The sequence below is a fragment of the Hemitrygon akajei genome, chromosome 3, assembly GCF_048418815.1.
Source record: "Hemitrygon akajei chromosome 3, sHemAka1.3, whole genome shotgun sequence".
Lineage (NCBI taxonomy): Eukaryota > Metazoa > Chordata > Chondrichthyes > Myliobatiformes > Dasyatidae > Hemitrygon > Hemitrygon akajei.
The window spans coordinates 82,288,482-82,311,105 of record NC_133126.1 but is presented as its reverse complement, the minus strand read 5'-3'; the positions used below and the strand labels follow the sequence as shown (position 1 = coordinate 82,311,105).

Below are 22,624 nucleotides of genomic sequence, written 5' to 3'. Positions count from 1 at the left end.
GGTGACGTGTTAATTGTGCGCCGAAGTAGGCGTCATGGCGGCAGTGGACAACAGAGGTGAGTAACAGTCGGTGTGGTAGGGGGTATTTTGCAGAGAGAGTGGACAAACTCCGGAGATACTTCCCCGGGTTTAGAGTCCTTCTAAGCTCCGGAGGTCCTTCTCTGGGGTCTGCGATTCCCGTTTAGCTGAACTGTTCTGAAACTTTTTAATCTATTGGCAGCCCATTTTACCATTTACTTATTGAGCGTTTCTTTTCTGAGGGCCCGTTTCGTGTGGTCACAGGCGTACCCAGATTCTATACTTTAAAAGTTCCCTCTCTCCGGTCATACTCAACCTTCTGAGGGTGGAGAAGCGAAAGGATGGTCGGCGTTTCGGATCGAGACCCTGCATTTTTGCTGCAGGCGCTGGTATCTGCATTCTGCCAGTTTCTGCTCCCTCGTCAACCCCACAACCACTACACTGCTGATTACTACGCTCGACAGCTTCATATTTAAAAATAAAAATCTTGATGCTTGCGATGTATTATTCCACAATGTTCCGCATGTTATGAATCTGTTGTCCAGTCATTGTCGACGCACATGGGTTCTTAATATACCCTCTTCCAGTTATTTATCCATCTTATTGTCTGTCCTTTGTCATCGTCATGAGGACATTCAGTCTGGAACTTGCCCATGATTTTTTTTTAATCTACCTTGCTGCTTTTGGATCTCTGAAATCTGCCCCCTCTAGTTTTGTTTCGAATTTCCTTGTCTTTCTGTTGTGTGTCTTGGGAATTTTTTTTTTAAACTCAGGACATTGTTATTGCTGCTCAGGGTACTGGTGATAAACTAAAGATTGAGGTAAAGCTATTTTTTTGGTAATATGTGTAAGTTGAAATCCACTGCCTTCATTTGTAGAATAGGTGCATCACTGGCAAGGTTAGTGTTTGCTGCCAGTTGTTAGTTACACTGGGAGTGTTTTGATGAGCCCTATTGATGACCGCAGTCAGTGTTGAAACTGGCTGTGATACTGTGTCTGGTGAAGGGAGTCAGAACACTGAGGTTTTAGCATTGGGAGGTCTTAAGTAATTGACACCAAACTAAGAGTCAGATGTGCATTATGAGGGAATTGCGTCTGCTGTTCTGTAGGCGTAGCTTGGCCGTTGCCTTCCATTCAGCATAAATTTGAACTTGAATGGTGGGCAAATGTTACTTAAGCAATCCTCTATCCATGCTCTTACATTACCCCAATCTCCATGCATCTTTATCTTGTGGATAAGTCTTTTATGCAGCACTTTATCGAATGCCTTCTGGAAATCCCAAGTATGCAACATCCATTTGTTCCCCTCTATCCACTGAGCTCCTCAAAGAACTCCAGTAAGTTTGTCAAAAAGAATTTGCCTTTCATGATTACATGATTAACAAAAAGAAGCAGGATTACAGATACTCCAGAGTTCAAAGATTGAGTGGCTGTGATTAGTGGATTATGTTGGGATCAGTGCTCAGCCTCAGCCTACATCAGCATTGCCAGGATGCCAAGCTTGCTGATACCTACAAAGTAGGTTTGGTTAGTAAGGAAAATGTATGCTCCTGAAGCTCCTTTATAGACAGGCTAACAGGGTAGATGGAATATAATGTGAAATATTATTTGCTTTGGACTAAATGAAAAATAGGTCTTGATCCGAAACATCTGTTTCTATGGATGCTGTCTGACCACTGACTTCCTTCAGTAGTTTAGTCTGTTTTCAAATGGCAACTGATTGGGAAATATTTAAAGGAATTGGCTGTTCTTGTACACAAGGCACCAAAAACTAATGTGCAGGGGCAGTGATGTTGAAGGCAAAGGGTATGTTGGCTTTTATTGTGAGAGGCTTCGAGTACTAGAGTAGGGGCATACTATTATCCAGTCAGCCTTATGAGACTATGCTTGGAGTATTTTACAGTTTTAAATAGTTTTAAAAAGATGCATTTTCCATTGAATGCACTGATTTCTGATATGGTGGATTTACCATTAGTGGAAAGATTGTAAAGACCACCTGTATTTGTTGGAATTTAGAAGAATGAGAAGAAAGTTTCTAGAAACTTAGAAAATTCTTAAAGGGCTTAATAGAGTGGATGTAGGAAGGATGTTCCCCTGGCTGAGGAGTTCAGAACTGGGGTACCATATAAAAATGAGATGTATGCCATTTAGAAAGTTTTCTTTATGCAGAGGGTAGTAAATATTTGTAATTCCCCATATATGAGAGCTTTGGAAGTTCAGTCATTGAATTCATTCAAAACAGATAGATTTCTGAATATTAAACCAATCCACGGATAATGTAATAAAGTGAGGAAGAGAGAACCATTTTAATGAATGGTACAGTGAGCTCAAAGGGCCTACTACTAATTCTTATGTTGGGGATACTTCTGAATTGTATTCACTATTATAATCCAGGGAAATCCGTGGTATGCACAATGGAGTACCACAAACTCCAGTGACCTAATGTTATATTATTTGGTATCAGCAAAAAAAAAAGAGATAAATATTAGAATTTGCTCTGCATTCTGAGAAGCCACGTAAAATGTAAACCATCAATTGATGATGGTCTGGTTTCAATATCTAGTTACCTGAACAAGTAGATTTAGTTGACATTATGCAACCACTTTTTTATTGTCTCTTTGTAAGAGTTAATCAAATTAATGCCTGTTTAAAATAAACCTCTTGTATCTGCTGTGTTTCTTTTAGATAATCTTCTGGGAATCTCATGGGTAGACAGTGCTTGGATTCCAATTCTAAATCCAGGGAATGTGCTTGACTACTTTTCTGAAAGAAGCAACCCATTTTATGATCGAACCTGCAACAATGAAGTGGTCAAAATGCAGCGGCTTAGTCTGGACCATCTGCAGTAGGTTTTGCTCGATCGATATGCTCTAAAGTCAAGTTCCTTTCAACAGTTTCCTTGGATTACTATAAGTGTTGTTGTTTAAAGTTTTTAACTGGTGGGCTTCAATCATTGCGAGCAGTCACTTGTGGGAGTGCCTGCGCAAGGTTTAAAAAAATGTTTGAGCTATTTCGGGACTTTTCGGCAGGCTTCAATTATTGCGAACACACACTGGTGGGAGAGGTGATGTGAGGTTTAAAGAGAGCTCGGGGTCTTTCAGGATTTTTCAGCAGAATTCAATCATAACGATCTATTAGGCATTTGGCAAAGGCCAGTGAAAAGAAGTAAGGTGTAGGCGGAAAGGCCATTGTGTGAGTGGGCCAGTGTTAGATAGGTCAGGCTTAGGCGAGAAGGGAGCTTAGCATCTAAGTAAGTTTTTTCTTTCTTTGTCTATTAGTACATAACTAGTATGGTGAGATTGGGTCTAGGGTCTACATGAGGTGCATCCATCTGCAGCTCCTTACAAACCGTGTTAGGGAATGGCTGCAGGGACTGTGTTTTGTTGTGTCTGTGAGACTGCTGCTCCTCAGAGAACGTGTTAAGCAACTGAAGCTACAGCTCAATGACCTTTGGCTCATACGGGAGAATCAGCTGGTGAGAAATGGGAGCTGTAAGGAGGTAGTCATCCCCACGTTGCTGGATGGCTGTCAAGAGAGCAAAAGGGAAGTGTAGAGTATCCCTGTGGCCATTCCCCTCAATAATAAGTTTATCACTTTGGATACTGTTGGGAAGGACCACCTACCGGGGAAGCTGCCAGCAACCAGATCTCTGGCACTGAATCTGGTTCAGTTTCTCAGAAGTGGAGGGGGGAGAAGAGGAGTGCAGTAGTGATGGGGAATTCTGGAGTTAGAGGAGCGGACGTTAAAGAGACACCCATATGGTATATTGCCTCCCAGATACTAGGGTCAGAGATGTCTCAGATCCGGCCCAAAGGATTCTAAAGGGTGAACAGCCTGAAGTTATGGTACATATTGGTATCGGTATCATAAATAGGAGAAGGGAGGAGTCCTGACAGGATATAAGGAGTTGGGTAGAAAGCTGAAAAGCAGGATCTCAAGAATAGTAATCTCTAGATTGCTGCCTGTGCCATGCGCCAGTGATGGATGATTAGGAAAGAATAGGATGATTATGCAGATGAATGCATGGCTGAAGAATTGGTTCAAGGGGCAGTATTTCAGATTCCAGGGTCATTGGGATCTCCTCTGGGGAAGGTATGATCTGTACAAAAGGGGTGGGTTATACATGAACTCGGGGGATCAATATCCTTGTGGGCAGGTTACTACAGCAGTTGGGGAGGATTTAAGCAAACTTGGTAGGGGGGTGGAACCTGGAGTGATAGGGCAGTGGGTATACAAGTTGATGCAGTGTGAAGTGATACTGTAAGGAAAGACAGGCAGATGATAGGGCAAAATTGCAGGCAGTGGGATGAGTTAAGTGCAACATTGGGGCAAAATTGAAAAAAGTGAATACACGACTGAATATACAGAGTGAGGTAAATTATAGCGCAGTTAGAGATCGGAAAGTATGACGTGGGCCCTGAGTTGCTGAGTTGTGGCTGAAAGAAGATCATAGTTGGAAGCTTAACATCTAAGGATACACATTGTATGGAAAGGACAGGCAGGTTGGCAGAGGGTGGGAGTGGCTCTGTTGGAAGAGATGACATAGGATTGGATGCTGTAGATTCCTTTTTGGTAGAGTTAAGAAAGTACAAAGGTAGAAAGACCCTGATGGAAGTTATATACAGGCCCCCGAGCAGTAGTCAGGATATGGTGTACAAATTGCAATGAGAGATAGAAAAAAGGGTAGTAGTACAATAGTTGTGGAGGATTTCAATATGTAGTAGATTAGAAAATCAGGATGGTGCTGGGTCCCAAGAGTTAGAATCTGTAAAATGCCTATGAGATTGTTTTTTAGAGCAGTTATGGTTGAACCCACTAGTGAAAGGACAATTCTGAAATGGTGGTTGTGTAATAAACCAGATTTGATTCGGAAACAGGGTACAGGAAACCTTAGGAGGTAGTGATCATATTATGATAGAATTCACCCTGCAGTTTGAGAGGGAGAAGATAAAATCAGATGTATCAGTATTATAGTGAAGTAAAGGGAATTACAGAGGCATGGGAGGGGAGCTGGCCGAAGTTGATCGGAAGGAGATACTGGTAGGGACGATGGCAGAACAGCTTTGGCTGGTGTTTCTGAGGCAATTCAGAAGATTCAAGGTGGATACATCCCAACCAAGAAGTATTCTAAAGGGAGGATGAGGTAACCATAGCTGACAAGGAAAGTCAAAGACGGCATAAAAGCACAAGAGATGGCATATAATACAGCAAAAATTAATGGGAAGTTAGAGGATTGTGATAAAATAGAAGATAAAAACCAGCAGAAGATAACTAAAAAATGCAGTAAGGAGCAAAAAGATAAAATATGTAGGTAAGCTAGCCAATAATATGAGAAGATACCAGAAGTTTTTTCAGATATGTAAGAGTAAAAGAGAGGCAAGAGTGGATAGCAGCCCACTGGAAACTGATGCTGGAGAGGTAGTAATGGGAGACAAAGAAATAGATGAACGTAATTATTTTGCAGTATTCCAGAGATTCGAGAGTGTCAGGGCAGAAGTGAGTATAGTTGCTCTTACTAAGGAGAAGATGCTTGGGAGAAGCTGAAGTGTCTGAAGGTAGACAAGTCACTTGGATCAGATGGATTACGTTCCAGGGTTCTAAAAGAGGTAGCTAAAAAGATTGTGGAGGCTTTAGAAGTAATCTTTCCAGAATCACTAGATTCAGGTATGGTTCTGGAGAGCTGGAAAAATAGAGCTGTCTCTCCACTCTTCAAGAAGGGGAGGAGGCAAAATAAAACATTATAAGCCATTTAGCTTGATTTCAGTGGTTGGGACAATGTCGGAGTCTATTATTAAGAATGAATCTGTGAAATTCATTGCCACAGATGGCTGTGGAGACCAAGTCATTGGGTGTATTTAAAGTGGAGGTTAATAGGTTCTTCATTAGTAAGGGTGCCAGAGGTTATTGGGAGAAGGCAGGAGAACGTAGTTGAGAGGGATAATAAATCAGCCATGACTCGATGGGCTGAATAACCTAATTCTGCTCCTATGTCTTATGGTGTTAATAATGTATACCTACCTGGTGGTGTAGGTACATAATCATCTTATCGTTCAACAGCAAGAAGGCTGAAGAAAAGATGACTAACAGACCTAGGCAATGGAACAAAAATTGTTCCTTAAATAAAACTTAAGTATTTTTCATTTTTTACTCAAGATAAAAGAAGAAATTACCATTTCAAAGATAACTTAAATGTGGTATATTACTGTGATGTGTAATTTGTTGGTTTGAACTGAAAGCACTTGCATTCAGTTCTTTTTCTGTTTTCATTGCTTTTGTTTTGCTTATTTATTTTTTTCCTGCTGTTAAGTTTTGGCTCTCGTGTTGTTTTTCTTGGTGTATGTTACATAAGAACATAAGAAATAGAAGCAGGAGTAGGGCATCTGGCCTGTCGAGCCTACTCCTCCTTTTAATAAGATCATGGCTGATCTGACCATGGGCTCATCTCCACCTACCTGCCTTTTCCCAATAACCCTTAATTCCTCTACAATGAAAGAAATCCATCAAACCTTGTTTTAAATATATTTTCTGAGGTAGCCTCCACTGCTTCATTGGGCAGAGAATTCCACAGATTTGGGAAAAGCAGTTCCTCCTCACCTCTGACCTAAATTTACTTCCACCGAATCTTGAGGCTATGTCGCCTAGATCTAGTTTTACCTACTAGTGGAAACAACTTTCCTGCCTCTATCTTATCTATCCCTTTCATAATTTTGTATGTTTCTATAAGATCTCCTCTCATCCTTCTGAATTCCAGCGAGTACAGTCCCAGGTGACTCAATCTCTCCTCATAGTCTAACCCCCTCATCTATGAAATCAACCTGGTGAACCTCCTCTGTACCACCTCCAAAGCCAGTATATCCTTCCTCAAGTAAGGAGACCAGAACTGCACGCAGTACTTCAGATGCGGCCTCACCAGTACCCTATACGGTTGCAGCATAACCTCCCTGCTCTTAAATGCAATTCCGCTAACAATGAAAACCAACATTCAATTTGCCTTCTTGATAGCCTGCTGCACTTGCAAACCAACCTTTTGCAATTCATGCACAAGCTTTCCTGAGTCTGTCTGCACCGCAGCATGCTGTAATTTTTTACCATTTAAATAATCTGATCTTCCATTTACCTTCCAAAGTGGATGATAGTGTGTTTACCAACATTGTGCTCCATCTGCCAAACCCTTGCCCACTCACTTAACCTACCAATATCTCTCCGCAGACTCTCCGTATCCTCTGCACAGTTTGCTTTTTCACTCAAGTTTGGTGTTATCAGCAAACTTGGCTACACTACACTCGGTCCTCTCTTCCAGATCGCTAATGTATATTGTGAACATTTGCGGGCCCAACACCGACCCCTGTGGCACACCACACACCACTGATTGCTGACCAGAGGAACACCCATGTATCCCAACTCTCTGTTTTCTATCAGTTAACCAATCCTCTATCCATCCAATACATCACCCCAAACTCTATCCATCCTTATCTTATGGATAAGTCTTTTATGTGGCACCTTATCGAATGCCTTCTGGAAATCCAAGTAAGTAACATCCATCTCTTCTCTATCCACTACATTTGTTATATCCTCAAAGAACTCCAGTAGGTTTGTCAAACAGGACCTGCTTGTGCTGAATCCATGCTGTGTCTGCCTGACGGATCCATTTCTTTCCAGATGCCGTGCTGTTTCTTTTTTAATGATACTTCAAGGCATGCATACAATGGTCCAGTGGATTTGCATGGGATACTTTTGCTGGCTTAAGTTATGCCTTAGATCTGAGAACATAGCAACAACATTAGTTATCAAAAATAATTTATTATTTCATTTAAACATTAAACTAATTCAATTCAAAGACAGGCCAAGGAGTATGGATACATTGTTCTAACACCTTTACCATAGTGATTGATTGCAGTATTTGTCAATATTGTTAGGAGATGAGATTGCATTTTTTAATGAGTTAAGTGGAGTCTGAAGTATCGTACTTTTTAGAGGAACATGTCTTATGGCCCACTGTGCTGTGCTGAACTAATTAAATGTCAGACTGATGTAATCTCTCTTCCTCTGTCATGTCCATATCTTTCCATTTCTAGCACATTCATGTATGTATCTAAGAGTCTTTTGAATGCCTCTATTGTATTTGGCAGCACTTCCAGGCCACCGCTTTCTGTGTATTGATTAAACTTTTCCCATACTTCTTTGAACATATCCACACCTCTTACCTTGAATGCATGCTCTGGACTGGACATTTCAACCTGGGGAAAGAGATAACGGCTGTCTACTCTATCTCTGCCTCGAATAATATTATGCATTTCTATATATGTACACACTTTATTACAGAGAAGCACAGAATTCCAGTTAATTGGGACACAATTAAGCAGTTGCCCCAGTTAGTCAAATTTTCATGGAAATAGTTAAAAGACAAACTACCGTTTAACTGAGGTACAATTTATGCATTGAAATGAAATACAGAACAACTTAGAACATTACCAATACCTTTAGAGTACTATAAAACTATGTATTAGTTCTTTTAATGGGTATCGATGGAGGAATTCCATCTGCTGTGTTCTTTTGATTAACTACAATTAAACAAAGTCAGCACAGACACCTAGTGAAGATAATGGACTGCCTTCATACAGTGCTTTAGATGATTGCATCCTCTAAGTAGTCATTTTCATTGTAACATTAAAGATTATTTTCGATACCTTCAAATTTGTCATGATTCTTAACTTGAAATAGTAAAATTATTTCATTTTCACACTGGGACATTTCTGGCATTTCCAAACCTGAAACCTTGGTGAACAAAACAGTTTTGAATTGTCTTACTGTTTATTTCTTGCCAGCTATCAGTGACAAAGTTCACTGCTTTTTGAACACAAACACACACAACAGACGCTATTTTAAAAACTGATCACTCTCAGCACGGTGTAGTGTGACAGCCATGCAATTGTGCACAACTGACACTAGTTAGAAACGGTTTGGCAACGGTATCCTGCCCTGATTAAGAGAATCTGGCTATTTTGTCTATTTAGTTTTTGTTCCAAATAAACAGCTGCTCTGATTAACCAGTAGCCCAATTAACATTTTTCCTCTCCGTGCCTTGTGGCTCATCGGGTGGAAAACTTGCTGTAGTATTTCTCTTTTTTTAAAACGAGACCAAGTTGCTAGCTTGATGCTCAACCCAGCACGGATGGAAAGTTTGCAAGGAGCCTCCCAGATGCAAACCTGGAACCGCTTGATTTGAAGTCTGGTACAAATGCCACTACACCCATATATACACATACTATCACAGACCTCCAGCTGGAATCAGACTCATCAACCATTACCTCTGCCTTCTATGAGCAAGCCAATTCTTAATCCAAGTGACCAATTCAAAATGGACCCCATGCAGCTTAATCATCAGGGATGAGCCTTCCTTGTGGGCCTTGTCAAATGTCAAGGCCATTTCTATAATCTATGTAGAAGACAACATCCACTGCTCTACCTTCACCTCCTTTGTAAAACAACTATCGAGTGAATAAAACACAATTTGAACTGCATATAGCCTTGCTAAGTGCCCTAATAAGGCCATGGGTTTCCAAATGTTTTTAAGCCCACTTCCTAAGAATCCTCTCTACCACTGAAATAAGACCTCACTGAACTAGATTTTCAAGATTATACCCATTTCCATTCTTGAATAATGGAACAATGTTAACTACTTGCCAGTCTTCCCTAACCTCACCTGTAGCTAGAGAGGGCACAAAGATTTTGTTCAAGGTCTTATCGATCCCTCTTATCTCTCTCAATAATCAGGGTATATCCCGTAAGGCCCTGGGACAGATCCACTTTGAATTTCATTAATAGACCCTCTGTCTTTATCTTGAAATGCCCTAGCAAATTATCTTTCGATCTCCACATCCTTGTTCCCTCCTTTGTCATTGAGTGGTCCTACCCACTCTATAGTTATCCTTTTGTTCTTGATGCATGTGTAGAATGTCTTGGGATTCTATTTAATCCTACTTACCAAGGACTTTTCATGGCCGCTGTGTTTTTCCTGATTCCTTTCTTGAGCTCTGTTTTTTGTCTTTATAATAAGGGCTCTGTTTGATTTAGCTTTCTACTCCTTGCATGTGGTTCCATTTTTGTTTTGACTGAATTCATCATTCTCGCAACATCCAAGGTTCCCATACCTGACACCTATTTTTGTCCTCAAGAAAGCAGCAACCATCATCAAAGACCCCAATCATCCAGTCTGTTCTCTTACTACTACCATTGGACAGGAGGTACAAAAGCCTTGCGCCCTGCACCACCAGGTTCAGGAATAGTTTCTCATAAAATTCTGTTGCATTTCTTTTTTCTTGCGAGTGTCTGCAAGGAAATGAATTTCAGGGTAGCATACGGTAACACGTATTTGGTAATCAATTTGCTTTGAACTTTGTACTCTGTGCAGATGGTCTTTAAACACTCTCCACGTGTCATATATGGACTTCCCTGAAAGCAGTTGTTCCTAATTAATTCTAACTAGTTCCTGTCCAAATATGTTAATGTTTTTCCTTTATACATAAGCCTTAAAATATATGTAAATATGCAAGGAATGACATAAAGTATATGCCCTTCATGCCAGATTAGTGTAGATAAGCAAAATGGTCAGTATGGACATGATGGGCCAAAGAGCCCATTCTGTGCTGGATAACTTGACACTATGACCTGTTATTGGTTCAAAGATTCTTCCATTCTCCAAGATACTAACATTTCATTGTGGGGCCTTTTTATTTTCTTTTGCCAAATATTTCATTTGGGATCAGTGTCATTAACCTCTTCTAAAATGAATCACTATGATTTGGAATGTACCTTTATTCATATGTAATTAGGTGAGCAATGCCATGGCCGTGATTCAAACAAAATGCTTATCCCTGTTTTCAGCCTTGCTCCAATTAACCATATTGTCATTTTAACCCCTTCGTATTTGGTAGAAGAACCTACATTAGATTGAAGGGTCTCAGCCCGAAACGTTGACTGTATTCTTTTCCATAGATGCTGCCTGGTCTGTTGAGTTCCTCCAGCATTTTGTGTGTGTTGCTTGGATTTCCAGAATCTGCATATTTTCTCTTGTTTTAGATGGAAGTTTAGTTATAAAGTAACAAATTTAAACAATAAAGATAGATAAATTATGTTCTGTGCCATACTTTATATGTTGCAATAATAATTCTGTTGAGGGTCATTTTTTAAATGAAGCTTAAAATGTCTGCTGGGTAACATGTTTATAATTGAATGCAATATTTGATTTTTGCTTTATATTTTGACTTATTAAATAATTTTTCATCCATATGCAATAATAGGGATATGTCCCTGCAGATAGTTCAATTTAGATTTTTTAAAATTGAAGAAATATAAAATTTTGCAGTTCACTCCTATAGAGCAGACTTTCAAAGCCACAAATGTGGCTTCTTTGCCCAGAGCTAAAAATGTTAGCTAAATTGTGATCTAAATTGCCTCTGGTTTTCAGGAAGCAGCTGGTAATGATTGATTTCATCCCATCATTTCACTGTGGCTCCTGTTAATGGACCCATTAGATAAACTTAATGAGAAAATTGCTTCATTTTTTAACACTATAACAGCATTGTTAGTGTTTGTATCGTCAAAAAGTAGGAGCTAATCCAGTTATCTGTGGTGTATGTGATTACAGATAAAAGTTGTGTAATTCTGTTATTTATCCTCTCTCTTTGACCCTTGTGTGAATTTGACAGTCACTAGAGTACATGGATTACATTATGGTTAAGTGTCAAATTCTGGAGAATGGAGGGTGGTGCAGAAATTATTTAATGGCTTAAAATTAGTTTAACCTACCCAAGGAGCTCGCATTCCCTTCAGTTAGAACTTTTGTGTAAAACAGTTTGCTGGTAGTGTAGTAACCTGGTGAAATAATAATTTGAGTCTTGTTTTTGTTGTGTTACAGTAACATGACCGGTCTGGAATACATTCTGCTTCATGCTCAGGAACCTATATTGTATATTATTCGAAAGCAACATAGACATTCTCCAACACAAGGTAAGAAATTTCAATATCATTAAGGCAGTCATAACAAAATAGCTTTGCAATATTTCTGTGGTCTTCTTCCCAGCAGCTTGGGGAATTTTCCATTTGTGACATGATGTCAGTGCTCAAAAAAATTTTGGATTTCAGATTTTTTCAACTTTTGGAATTTCGGAAAAGGGATACCCAACCTGTAATTCTAAACAAAGTGTAGGTCTAAGATAAAGGTACAGTAGTAAAAATAAGACATCAAAACGTACAGTGAAATGTGTCATTTGTGTCAACAACAAACACAGTCCAGGATGTGCTGGGGGCAACCCACAAGTATCGCCATGCTTTCAGCACCAACATAACATGCCCACAAGTTACTCACCCTAACTCGTACATCTTTAGAATATGGGAGGAAACCCACGCAGTCACAGAGAAACCATATGAACTTCTTATGAACAGCAATGGGGATTGAACCCTAATTGCTGGTGCTGTAAAGCTTTATGCTAACCACTATGCTACCATGCCAGAAGTGCTGATGTGCTGAGTGACAGATGGCACTGCATGTAAATAGTCATTAGAAGATGGTGGTGTTGTTCCCCCCCCATCCATTTGCTCTTCTATCACCCCTCTGTTTCTCTCTCTCAAACTCAGTCTTCATTTTTTTCATTGTTCTTGTGCAGATGGCATTCTTGCTCTGCAATGAAAGAATATTTTAAAAGTTCTGTTCACTTTGGATAAGTAAATCCTATTTGTTTTCCTTCTATTAATAAGTATATTAGAATGAGTATGGTGCATTAATATGCAGCAAAGATTGCTGTTTGTAGACCAAGAGGAATCTGAGCCTCCTCAGCAACAAGTACTGGCATTCAAAATATCATAGAAAGTTGAATTATATAAAATAACCATCTTGTGTGCCTCTTTAGTATTCTTGCTTTGAGTCATTATAAATATGATCCTCTGATAGAGTTTGAGCCTATATTGAAGATTGATTTTCAAACTTAATATATCGTGAGAGCTGCATATTGGCAGAAACTATTCAGAAGCTTTGGATTTAAACAGAAGTCTTGCTTCTAGTTTGGATAGTGTTTAGATGGATGGTAAAGATGGCACAATGTTAATAGTGGAACTCTGTTTCCCTGTAGAAATAACAAAAGTGCGCACACACCTTGTTGTTGCTGGGATTTGTTTTGTTGAAGAAAGCTCACATTTCTTAGTGTAAGTAGTTACGGCACTTCAATTGATTGTGAGCTTTGTGTTGTTGTACTATATAAAGCCAAATAAACCTGTCTATTTTTATTCTGGTAGTGAATAGCCTGGGAAGAAAATAGAGTACAAATAACTTGGGTCCTGTGCATGAATCTGTTTTTCTTCTGTTATTCCCTAATAAACCAGTACATGAAATCATACCTGTGACTTATATTATGTCAGGCTGCTTATGCTGAAAAGCTAGGATTTTAAGCAGCAGTATTTCATGACAGAAATTGCTGTAAGGTTATTTATATTTGTACCAATTCTAAAATTTACTGTAGCATAAGAATTTAACTTCTGATAATCTTTATTTTTATCATTTCTAGCTACTCCTTTAGCTGACTATTATATAATTGCTGGAGTGGTGTATCAAGCTCCTGATTTGGGATCTGTAATAAACTCCAGAATGGTAGGTTACTTTTCTTTGTGTTTGGTATTCCAATTCAATATTCAATGGTCATGATCCATCTAGGGTAATTTGCCATTTATCTTTCAGAGAAGAAAACCAAAATGCTGCTTTTTCTCTTGCATTTCCTCCTTTTGTGTCTCATAACAGCAACAGTTGTGAAGTGGTCTGTATGGCTGGATATCACAGTTCTTGTCCTCCCCGTTTATATTTCAGAAAAGGAAAAGAATTTATTTAACTGTGTAATAGGAGAAGCAACAATTTTGCTGAAAGCAGTCATAAGTTTAAACTTCAAAAACAAGCCAGGCCTGCTTTTATGAATCATATAAACCCACTAATGATAGTATTGAGATCTACACAGCCTGTGTGTAACTGTTAGGTATAAATGATATCCATTTTTTAAAAATACAAACTACTGTAATATAATTTAAACATTTTCCATTATAGATCTATTACAGTAATTTCAGTGTAGTGTCCTGTGTATCCCCTTTCAAGTCAACAGTATTTTTATATCAAGGAAAGATCATTACCGAAGGCATAACAACTATCATTTTTTTCTGTTTTATTTTATTCCAAAAAAAAAGCTGACAGCAGTGCATGCTGTGCAGTCTGCATTTGATGAAGCAATGTCTTACTGCCGATACCATCCCTCTAAAGGATACTGGTGGCATTTCAAGGATCAAGAAGAGAGGGGTAAGTTTTCATGTACACTGCTAACATTGACCATTTTTTAAAAACTTAGTAGCATGCCACCTGCTGGTGTAAAAGCAAAGAGGTATTTAAAATCTTGAATGTTACAGGCAGTGTTTTTGGGAGAAACTGTTCCCATTGACAGAAGAATCAAAGATCGGGAAATATGAAATATTGATAATTGGCAAATAAATCTAAAATGGCATCAAGGAAAATTCTTTTATGCTGAAGAGGGTTGGAATTCACGACAGGGATAATAGAGAAGGGTGATTCAATTGCCATTCAAAAAAGGAGCTGAAAGGGAAACTAAAAACAGAAGTGCTTGAGAAGAGTGCAGTGGAATGAGATTAACTGGCCTGTTCTTACTTGGAATCAATATGGACTTAATGAGTTGCACTGCCTTCTTCCATGCAATGAACATTGAGTGTACTCCTTACCCTTCTTGGCAAACTATGTTCCGGAAATCATTAATTCCTCCTTCCAGGCCTGCTAAGTGTTTCTGGCATTTTCTGTTTGCATTCCTTTGCCTTTGTGGCTAGATGGGATGCTCTGGATTCAGATTAAACCACATTTTTGATCTTGTAAAATTCTTTTATATTTCCCAAGGGCCTCTTTACAGCAAGCTTATTGTTTAACTTTCTTGTTGCACAGAAATGGATCTAAATAATGTTTCCTTGTTTATTTCTAAACATACTTGAAATTCATCTTGTATACATTTGCAGTGCTTAATCCCCTGTGTTGTTACAGATTTGATTTGCCTCATCTGCATGTATATTAAAGTCCCCCACAGTTACATTATTACCCATTATACTGCCAATTTTCCCATTTATGCTATGCCCTGAGTTATAATTCCTTCTCAGGAGGGGTTGGGGTTGTGGGTGATGATGGTAGGGTAACCGTCAGTATTATATTTGATAGCCTGTTATTGCATAACTCCACCTAGACTGTTCTGTACCGTTTTCCTGCAACACAAACAGCTGAGCCACAATTCTTTCTAACTACTGAACTGATGTCATCCTTATTAACATTGCTATTGTGCTTCCTCGTTCTTTTTGTCTGTTTTTCCTAAGCTTTGAGTACTCTGGAATATTTACTTTTCTAGTTTTGCTCAGCATGCAGCCACATTTCTGTGATGGCACTGAGATCATATCCATTTACAGTTACTGATGTCATTCATTCATCTTGCTGTGGATGTGACACACGTTAAGCTGTAGAGTTTTTAAATTTGCTTTTTTAATATTTTTCCCGCACTCTGGCCCTGTTTATGGTTGCTTCTTCTGTTTACATGCTCTCAGTGTTTCTAACTTTAGCACTACTGCTCTCCTTCCTGACTCTTGTTACTATTTCAGTCCAGGTGAAGGGTCTTAACCCAAAATGTTAACCAATCATTTCCTTTTACTGTCACTGCCTGACCTGTTGAGTTTCTCCAGCATCTTGTTCCCCTGCCAAGCTAATTTAAATCCTCCATGAAAACACCAGCAAACCCTCTTTTGAGCATATTGGTGTTCTGTTGAGATGTAACCCACCTAACTGTTACTCCACCTGCTCCAGAAATGGAGATAAAGTCTGAGAAATCTAAATCCCTCCCTCTTGTGCAACTCGGTAGCCACCTTTGTTATTCTCCTCTTTCTGTAGGTGGCACTGAGAATGATCCTGAGATTGCTACCCGTGCGGTTCTGCTTTTTAACTTAATTCCAAGATCCTTTAAGATTTGCTTACAGGACCCTTGTATCTATAGTTTTGTTACCAGTTTCTGATTCTCCACTCATCCCACCTCAGGATGCTCTGGAGATATCCATAACCCAGGAGACAATCTGAAAACCAAGCTGGAATTACATCTGCAGACCAGAAACACCCATGTTCTCATCAAACTTATGAATCCACTACCACCATTGTTCTCTCACATTTCTTCCTCCCTTTCATGCTCCTGGGTGCCACTGCACTCCCTTGAGAAACCATTATCCTCTTCAGTATTCAAAACCAAATTGGACTTGCTGCTCTTCCTAGTTTTCCTTGCCGTCATTCATTCCTTCTGCTCACACACTGATTAGCTGCAGTGTGACTCTTCTGAAAGTGCTTTCCACAAAGTCCTCAGCCTTGTGGATGTACCGCAGTGACTCCAGCCATGCTGCAACACCAAAACTGCAGCGGGAAGTACTTCCCGTATAGGTCACTGTGCAATAGTAGCTACCCTCCTAGCATAGGATGTGCAGTCCACTTGGCTGAGTTGCCCTTTCATGCCTCACCTTCACCAATAAGCTTTCAAATTAGAAACTTGTCAAAAAGTACTGAATAATGCTGGGGGTGGGGGGGGCCTGGCTACCCCGCCCCCCCCAGCATTACTTTTGAAATGTAGTGCCATACTTTGCAAGAACTCTTTAGAAAGCTGGGCCTCTGAAATGTACCGGTGTGGTTGGCCAAACAATAGTTTAGGTGAGGTTAAATACATTGATTAACAAACCTGTTTAAAATGATGATTGTTTGTCTTCAGGGTAACTGAGATTTTTTTTGTCTGTTTCTTCTTCTCACATCCAGATAAAGTAAAACCAAAATCAAAGAAGAAAGAAGAGCCTAGTTCAATATTTCAGCGTCAGAGAGTAGACATGTTACTTCTGGATATCCGACAGAAATTCCAGCCCAAGTATATTCAGGTCTGCCTGCAACATTCAGGTTCACACTTTTGTTAGTAAATGAATAAATATAGAAGAGCATTGTGACCAACCATGCAAAGTTCCCTTAATTTTACAATATCTAGGGAGACCAGATGGCTTTTAATGTTGTTTGAGGAGCCCAGGGTTTGCACCATTTTCTGAGGCTCCTTTTCATACTAAAACCATCTGGCTGTACCTAATGGCATGAGGAGGCTATGGCAAGTTCAGGTTTAATGGGAACTGAGTTCAAAGGGACTTGTTCAGAGAAAGGGTTGAATATTAAAGGAAAATGGTTGAATGTTGCCCACCAAACTACCCACCCAAAGAGTAGAATTAAATAGTTTTGTTTATGCAATGTATTAGTCTTTGAATCCATCTTTAAAGGTAAAATTGCTAATGTTTGCTACAAACATGAAATAAGTTTGTCCATTCTTGTCACCTTATCCACAAAATCTTACTTCAGTGGAAAAGATAATATAGACCAACTATTGGTTACCTTGAAAGCATTAGGTTCAAAGGTTCATTTATTATCAAACTCTGAAATTCTTCTTCTCCCGATAGCCATGAAACCAAGAAAGAAAAGAATGGCAGCACGATCATTAACCCCCAAATCCCCCTCCTCGCAAAAAACACAATATAAAAAAACTATAAGACTGGAGAAAAAAGTCCATTGTCCAAATCCATATCCTAAAAGCAGAAAACGTGGATAACATTCTCCAGGCACAGTGGCAGGCTCTCTCTTCTCCGGCAGCACAGCGATCAAAAGGCAGTCTCCCTCTCTGGTTGTCTAAAGACAGTTTCCCCTCTCCAGCAGTGGAGCAATCTCACCAGCAATCAAAAGGCAGGCAGCTGGTGTTCGCCTTCCGTATTGCAGTGACCAATTAATCTATTAATTGGCCCGTCTTCAGAATGTGGGAGAAAACAGGAGCACCCAGTTTCCCATGCATTCATGGGGAGGATGTACAAACTCCGTACAGGCACTGCCAGATTTGAACTCTGAACTCCAACTCTGAGCTGTAATAGTGTCGCGCTAACCCCTAGACTACCATGGTGCCCTTTTGTACCAATGCATGCTGAGCTCTAGGTCATTGTTAACTTGCTCACTGAAGAATGCAAGAGAATTTGACCTCTTATTGCCTTGTAGCTATTGCTATCTGACCATAAGGGTGTATAATGAGAACTTGGAAAATATAAATTTTCATTAAAATTTCATAACTCCAGTGATACTTCTCAGAGCAGATATATTGATGATCAAATTCGCCATCACCTTTACTCCAGTACAACCCTATGATATCTGAAGTAGTGTTTGAAGATTAAGACCGATGATCTTTGCCGTCCTATATGCAAACCTGTAGCAGATATTGCAAAGAACTGTAAAGCACCAATGCTTTCTGCAGCCCTTCCCATCCACTGATGAGATCAGTGATCAACCTTTTCTCTACCAGACTAACATTCCTGGCACTGAGACTCTAGTTATACTAAGTCAGTGCTGATGGGTAGGCTATGTCATTCGCTCGCTCAGCACGTCACCCATGAAACAGACACTGCTCTGAGCTCTGGGAGTCCTGCAATAGCCCAGTCAATCCCCTGAGAACCCACAGAACAAGAACCATAGGACATTACAGCACAGAACCGTTTTTCTGCCTAGTCCCACTGACCTGCACCTGGCCCATATCCCTCCATACACCTCTCATCCATGTACCTGTCCAAGTTTTTTTTTAATGGTAAAAGTGAGCCTGCATTTACAACTTCAGCTGGCAGCTCATTCCACACTCCCACCACTCCCTGTGTGAAGAAACCCCCCCCCTAATATTCCCTTTAAACTTTTCCCCCGTCACCCTTAACCCATGTCCTCTGTTTTTTCTCCCCTAATGTCAGTGGAAAAAGCCTGCTTGCCTTCAATCTATCTATACCCGTCATAATTTTATATACCTCTATCAAGTCTCCCCTCATTCTTCTGTGCTCCAGGGAATAAAGTCCTAACCTATTCAATCTTTCTCTGTAACTCAGTTTCTTAAGTCCCAGCAACATCCTTGTAAACCTTCTCTGCACTCTTTCAACCTTATTAATATCCTTCCTGTAGTTCAGTGACCAAAACTGCACACAATACTCCAAATTTGGCCTCACCATAACATTCCAACTTTTATACTCAATACTTTGATTTATAAAGACCAATATACCAAAAGCTCTCTTTACTACCCTATCTACCTGTGATGCCACTTTTATGGAATTTTGTGTCTGTATTCCTAGATCCCTCTGTGCAACTGCACTCCTCAGTGCCCTACCATTTACCTTATATGTTCTACCTTAGTTGGTCCTTCCAAAGTGCAATACCTCACACTTGTCTGTATTAAACTCCATCTGCCATTTTTCCAGCTGGTCCAGATCCCTCTGCAAGCTTTGAAAACCTTCCTCACTGTCAACTATACCTCCAATCTTTGTATCATCAGCAAATTTGCTGAAACAATTTTGGAAGAGTGGAAGAAAGTCATCCTCAGATCCAAGGGAGTGCCAAACAGGAAGTAATATTTCCCAGCCTGTTCAGAAAATAACAGCTTGTTCCTTTGTTAGCTCATTCTCTCCTTTTCACTTATTACTCAGCTTCCAGATTCAATCTCATCCCGTTAAAAACTGAGTACAATAAAGTGTTGCCCTCTCATTTAAGCGCTGATCTCATTACAGTGAACAGGATGGTGCTATTAAATAATGTGAGAATTTCCATGATCTTGTATTATAATCCAAATGCTAATTTTTTTTAAATTATTGATTATTATTGTTTTCATTTTCAGCCAAAATCTGGAGACAAGCCTGTACCAGGTGAGTTGTTTTTTGGTAAATCAAGTTAGTAGTTTGGGCTTTTAGATGACTCTTTTGATTGACTTTTTAATATTTATGTTTTTGCCTTTCAGTGGAGCATGTGAAAAAGGAATCAGAGCCAACAACTGAAACAATCAAACAGGAGGAAAAAGACTCTACAAAGAACTCTCAGCAGAGTTCATCAGCCAAAGCTCCTCCTGAGAAAAGGATGAGGCTGCAGTGAAGAGATGGTTGAATTCCTCTCACTGAGTCAACAACTCCTGGGCTCTATGACTGAACTCTTGTGTTTTCATTTCACACAAAGCAATTATTTCTTGTTTGTTTCCATACTGCAAACACAAAGTATGTTCTCTGAGAGAATATTAATCCTTTCAATTCTTAAGTTCTCTTCTACTTCCAAATTAACACTCCTGCTTGTTGCTTTGTACATTACTTTCTTGGTAAGGTTGAAATAAAACTGGATCATTGAAAGATGTACAAAGTAAAGCTATTATTTTTAAGAGTTGCAGGATAAGAGGATTAAAGTTGAGAGCAACTAATACCATTGGAACTTGGAATGGTACCTGCCCATTTAGTATTCATTTAAAAAGGGTGCTTTATATAAGATCAAAGAATTATTTAAGTCAAAAAACTGTTAAGTGCTGGAAATCTGAAATGAAAATAGGAAATGCTGGTTGGGCACTACCTGTGGGGGAGAATAATGCAAGTGTCAAGTTACAGAAGCATTCTGATAAAAGTCCAGTGACCTAAGTTTCTCTCTCCACTGATGCTACCTGACTGCTAAGTGTTTCTAGCAGTTTCTGTTTTTATCTCCCTTCAACTTTAAGCAACCATCTGTGGCTTAAAGTTTCTTCTGTATGTTCTACAATACCCTGTAGTTTGAGATGCTGCCATACATCATTTCACAGCTATTTAATGAATGTTTCTGAAAAGGAAATTGTGTGAATAATTTGACTTTTAAAGTGTTTATTTAATGGTGTGATTAATGATGTAATTTTATGTTTCTCAATAAAGAACTCTGAAACTGTTGCAGTGCTCTAAAGCAGATGTTTTCCAAGAATGTGTTAGTTCAAGGCATCTTAGAAATATGTGCTGAAGGAGGCCTCTTGTGTCCATGCTGAACTCGAGTTAACCTAGTCCCATTTCCAACTCCAGTTTCCAAACCTGTGATTAGGACTAGTGATTATCTAATGATTTGTCATCTTCTGACAATCTTAAAAGATAATGAGTTTTATATTTAATTCCTGATTCCTAGTAAAATAGCAGTAAAATCTCTGCTTTTGAGTGAGAGTAAAGGCCTCTATCTTCAGGAAAGAAGCTGACATCAATTCTCTAACACAAGCACAGTTTTACAACGATGGTTGGCCAATGTCAAATGTCTCGTAGATTCTTGGAGTTCACAAGGGAAGTGGTAAGTTAGTGGTGTCATATTGGATGTATAATGAACAAGGGAGATGGTGGATTGCCAACAAGCAAGCATATTACAACATTATCAATACAAAATTTTGCTGATTTAGTTTGCACAATATACAATCAGTATCTGTCAGGAGTGTAACTAATAAGTGGTCACAGGAGTGAACCTGGTGTGGTATTCTGCTGCAGTAGCCTATCCACTTCAAAGTTTGATGTGTTGTGCTCAGAGATGCTCTCTGTACACCACTGAAGTAACATGGGGTTATTTGAGTTACTGTTGGCTTGAACCAGTCTGGCCATTCTCCTCTGTCCTCTCTCATTAACAAGGTGTTTTCACCCACAAAGCTGCTGCCCACTTTTTTTTGTTTTTCTCACCATTCTCTGTAAACTTCAGCACTGTTGTGCATGAAAATCCCAGGAGATCAGCAGTGTCTGATATACTCAAACCATTCTAACACCAAAAATCATTCCACGGCTAAAGTCACTTAGATCACATTTCTTCACCATTGTAATGCTTGGTCTGAACAACTGGACCTCTTGACCATGTCTACTGCTTTTATGCATTGAGTTGCTGCCACATAATTGCCTAATTAGATGTTTGCATTGATGAGTGGGTGTACCTAATAAAGTGGCCACTGAGTGTATGTTCCATTTTATTTGTTAAACGAGGAAAAGCTGTAAATATTATGCAATAGCTATATCTAAGTCAGGCTCCCGCTGATTAACTGCAGAATAAAGGCAATTAGCACCTGTAAATATTTGGAGATATTTTGATGCCTCGTCACAGCACCATCTGCAGGTTTAACACATTGCATAGAATTGGGTGACATAAAACTTAAAACCGGTTGAAGTCACTGCATATTCCCAGTGAAATTGGGAAATTGAATTGGGCAGGGAAAGCACACGGGTGGACCGGATGAGAGGTGGCCGGTGTGATTATGTACTGGCTATACCCAAGTGTTTTATTTGTCAACTCATTATTGCTCTCCCTCTGTATCTCAAACTCTGCTGGTAACTTTAAGACATCTCTCTCAGCACACAATCCTGTTTAAGTAAGTCACATAGACAACTGCAGAAGTTGGATCACAATAGTTTTTATGGTAAGATTCTCTTTTTTCTGCTTGAATACCATCCAGGAAGTGAACCTGGCAACCAGGCTTTACGGTGTTGTATAAATCTGGCCATGCCGCTGCCGCCTATAGATCTGATGATGCCCCATTCCCTGTTATTCAACCACTAAAATTTCAGAGTCTGATCTAAGAGCTTGTTCCATGTCATGTGCCTTCCTCATGTGTACATTATGAAACCCTCCAACAGTAATTTACATTCTTTTATTGCCAGACAAGCAACCAGGCTTTATCCTTCATCGGTGCCAAATGGAAAGGTCTAGAAGTTT

General features: G+C 39.5%; 1 protein-coding gene across 1 annotated transcript; it reads left to right on the top strand.

Annotated features, from left to right (window-relative positions):
• Positions 1-20,843, top strand: med6 (mediator complex subunit 6). Its single transcript, XM_073040244.1, has 8 exons — positions 1-56; positions 2,704-2,863; positions 11,936-12,027; positions 13,578-13,660; positions 14,242-14,350; positions 16,883-16,998; positions 19,788-19,815; positions 19,908-20,843. Exons 1-8 carry the CDS (start codon positions 35-37, stop codon positions 20,036-20,038), a joined length of 741 nt encoding a protein of 246 aa, XP_072896345.1. The 5' UTR covers positions 1-34; the 3' UTR covers positions 20,039-20,843.
• Positions 20,844-22,624: the final 1,781 nt, after the last annotated feature.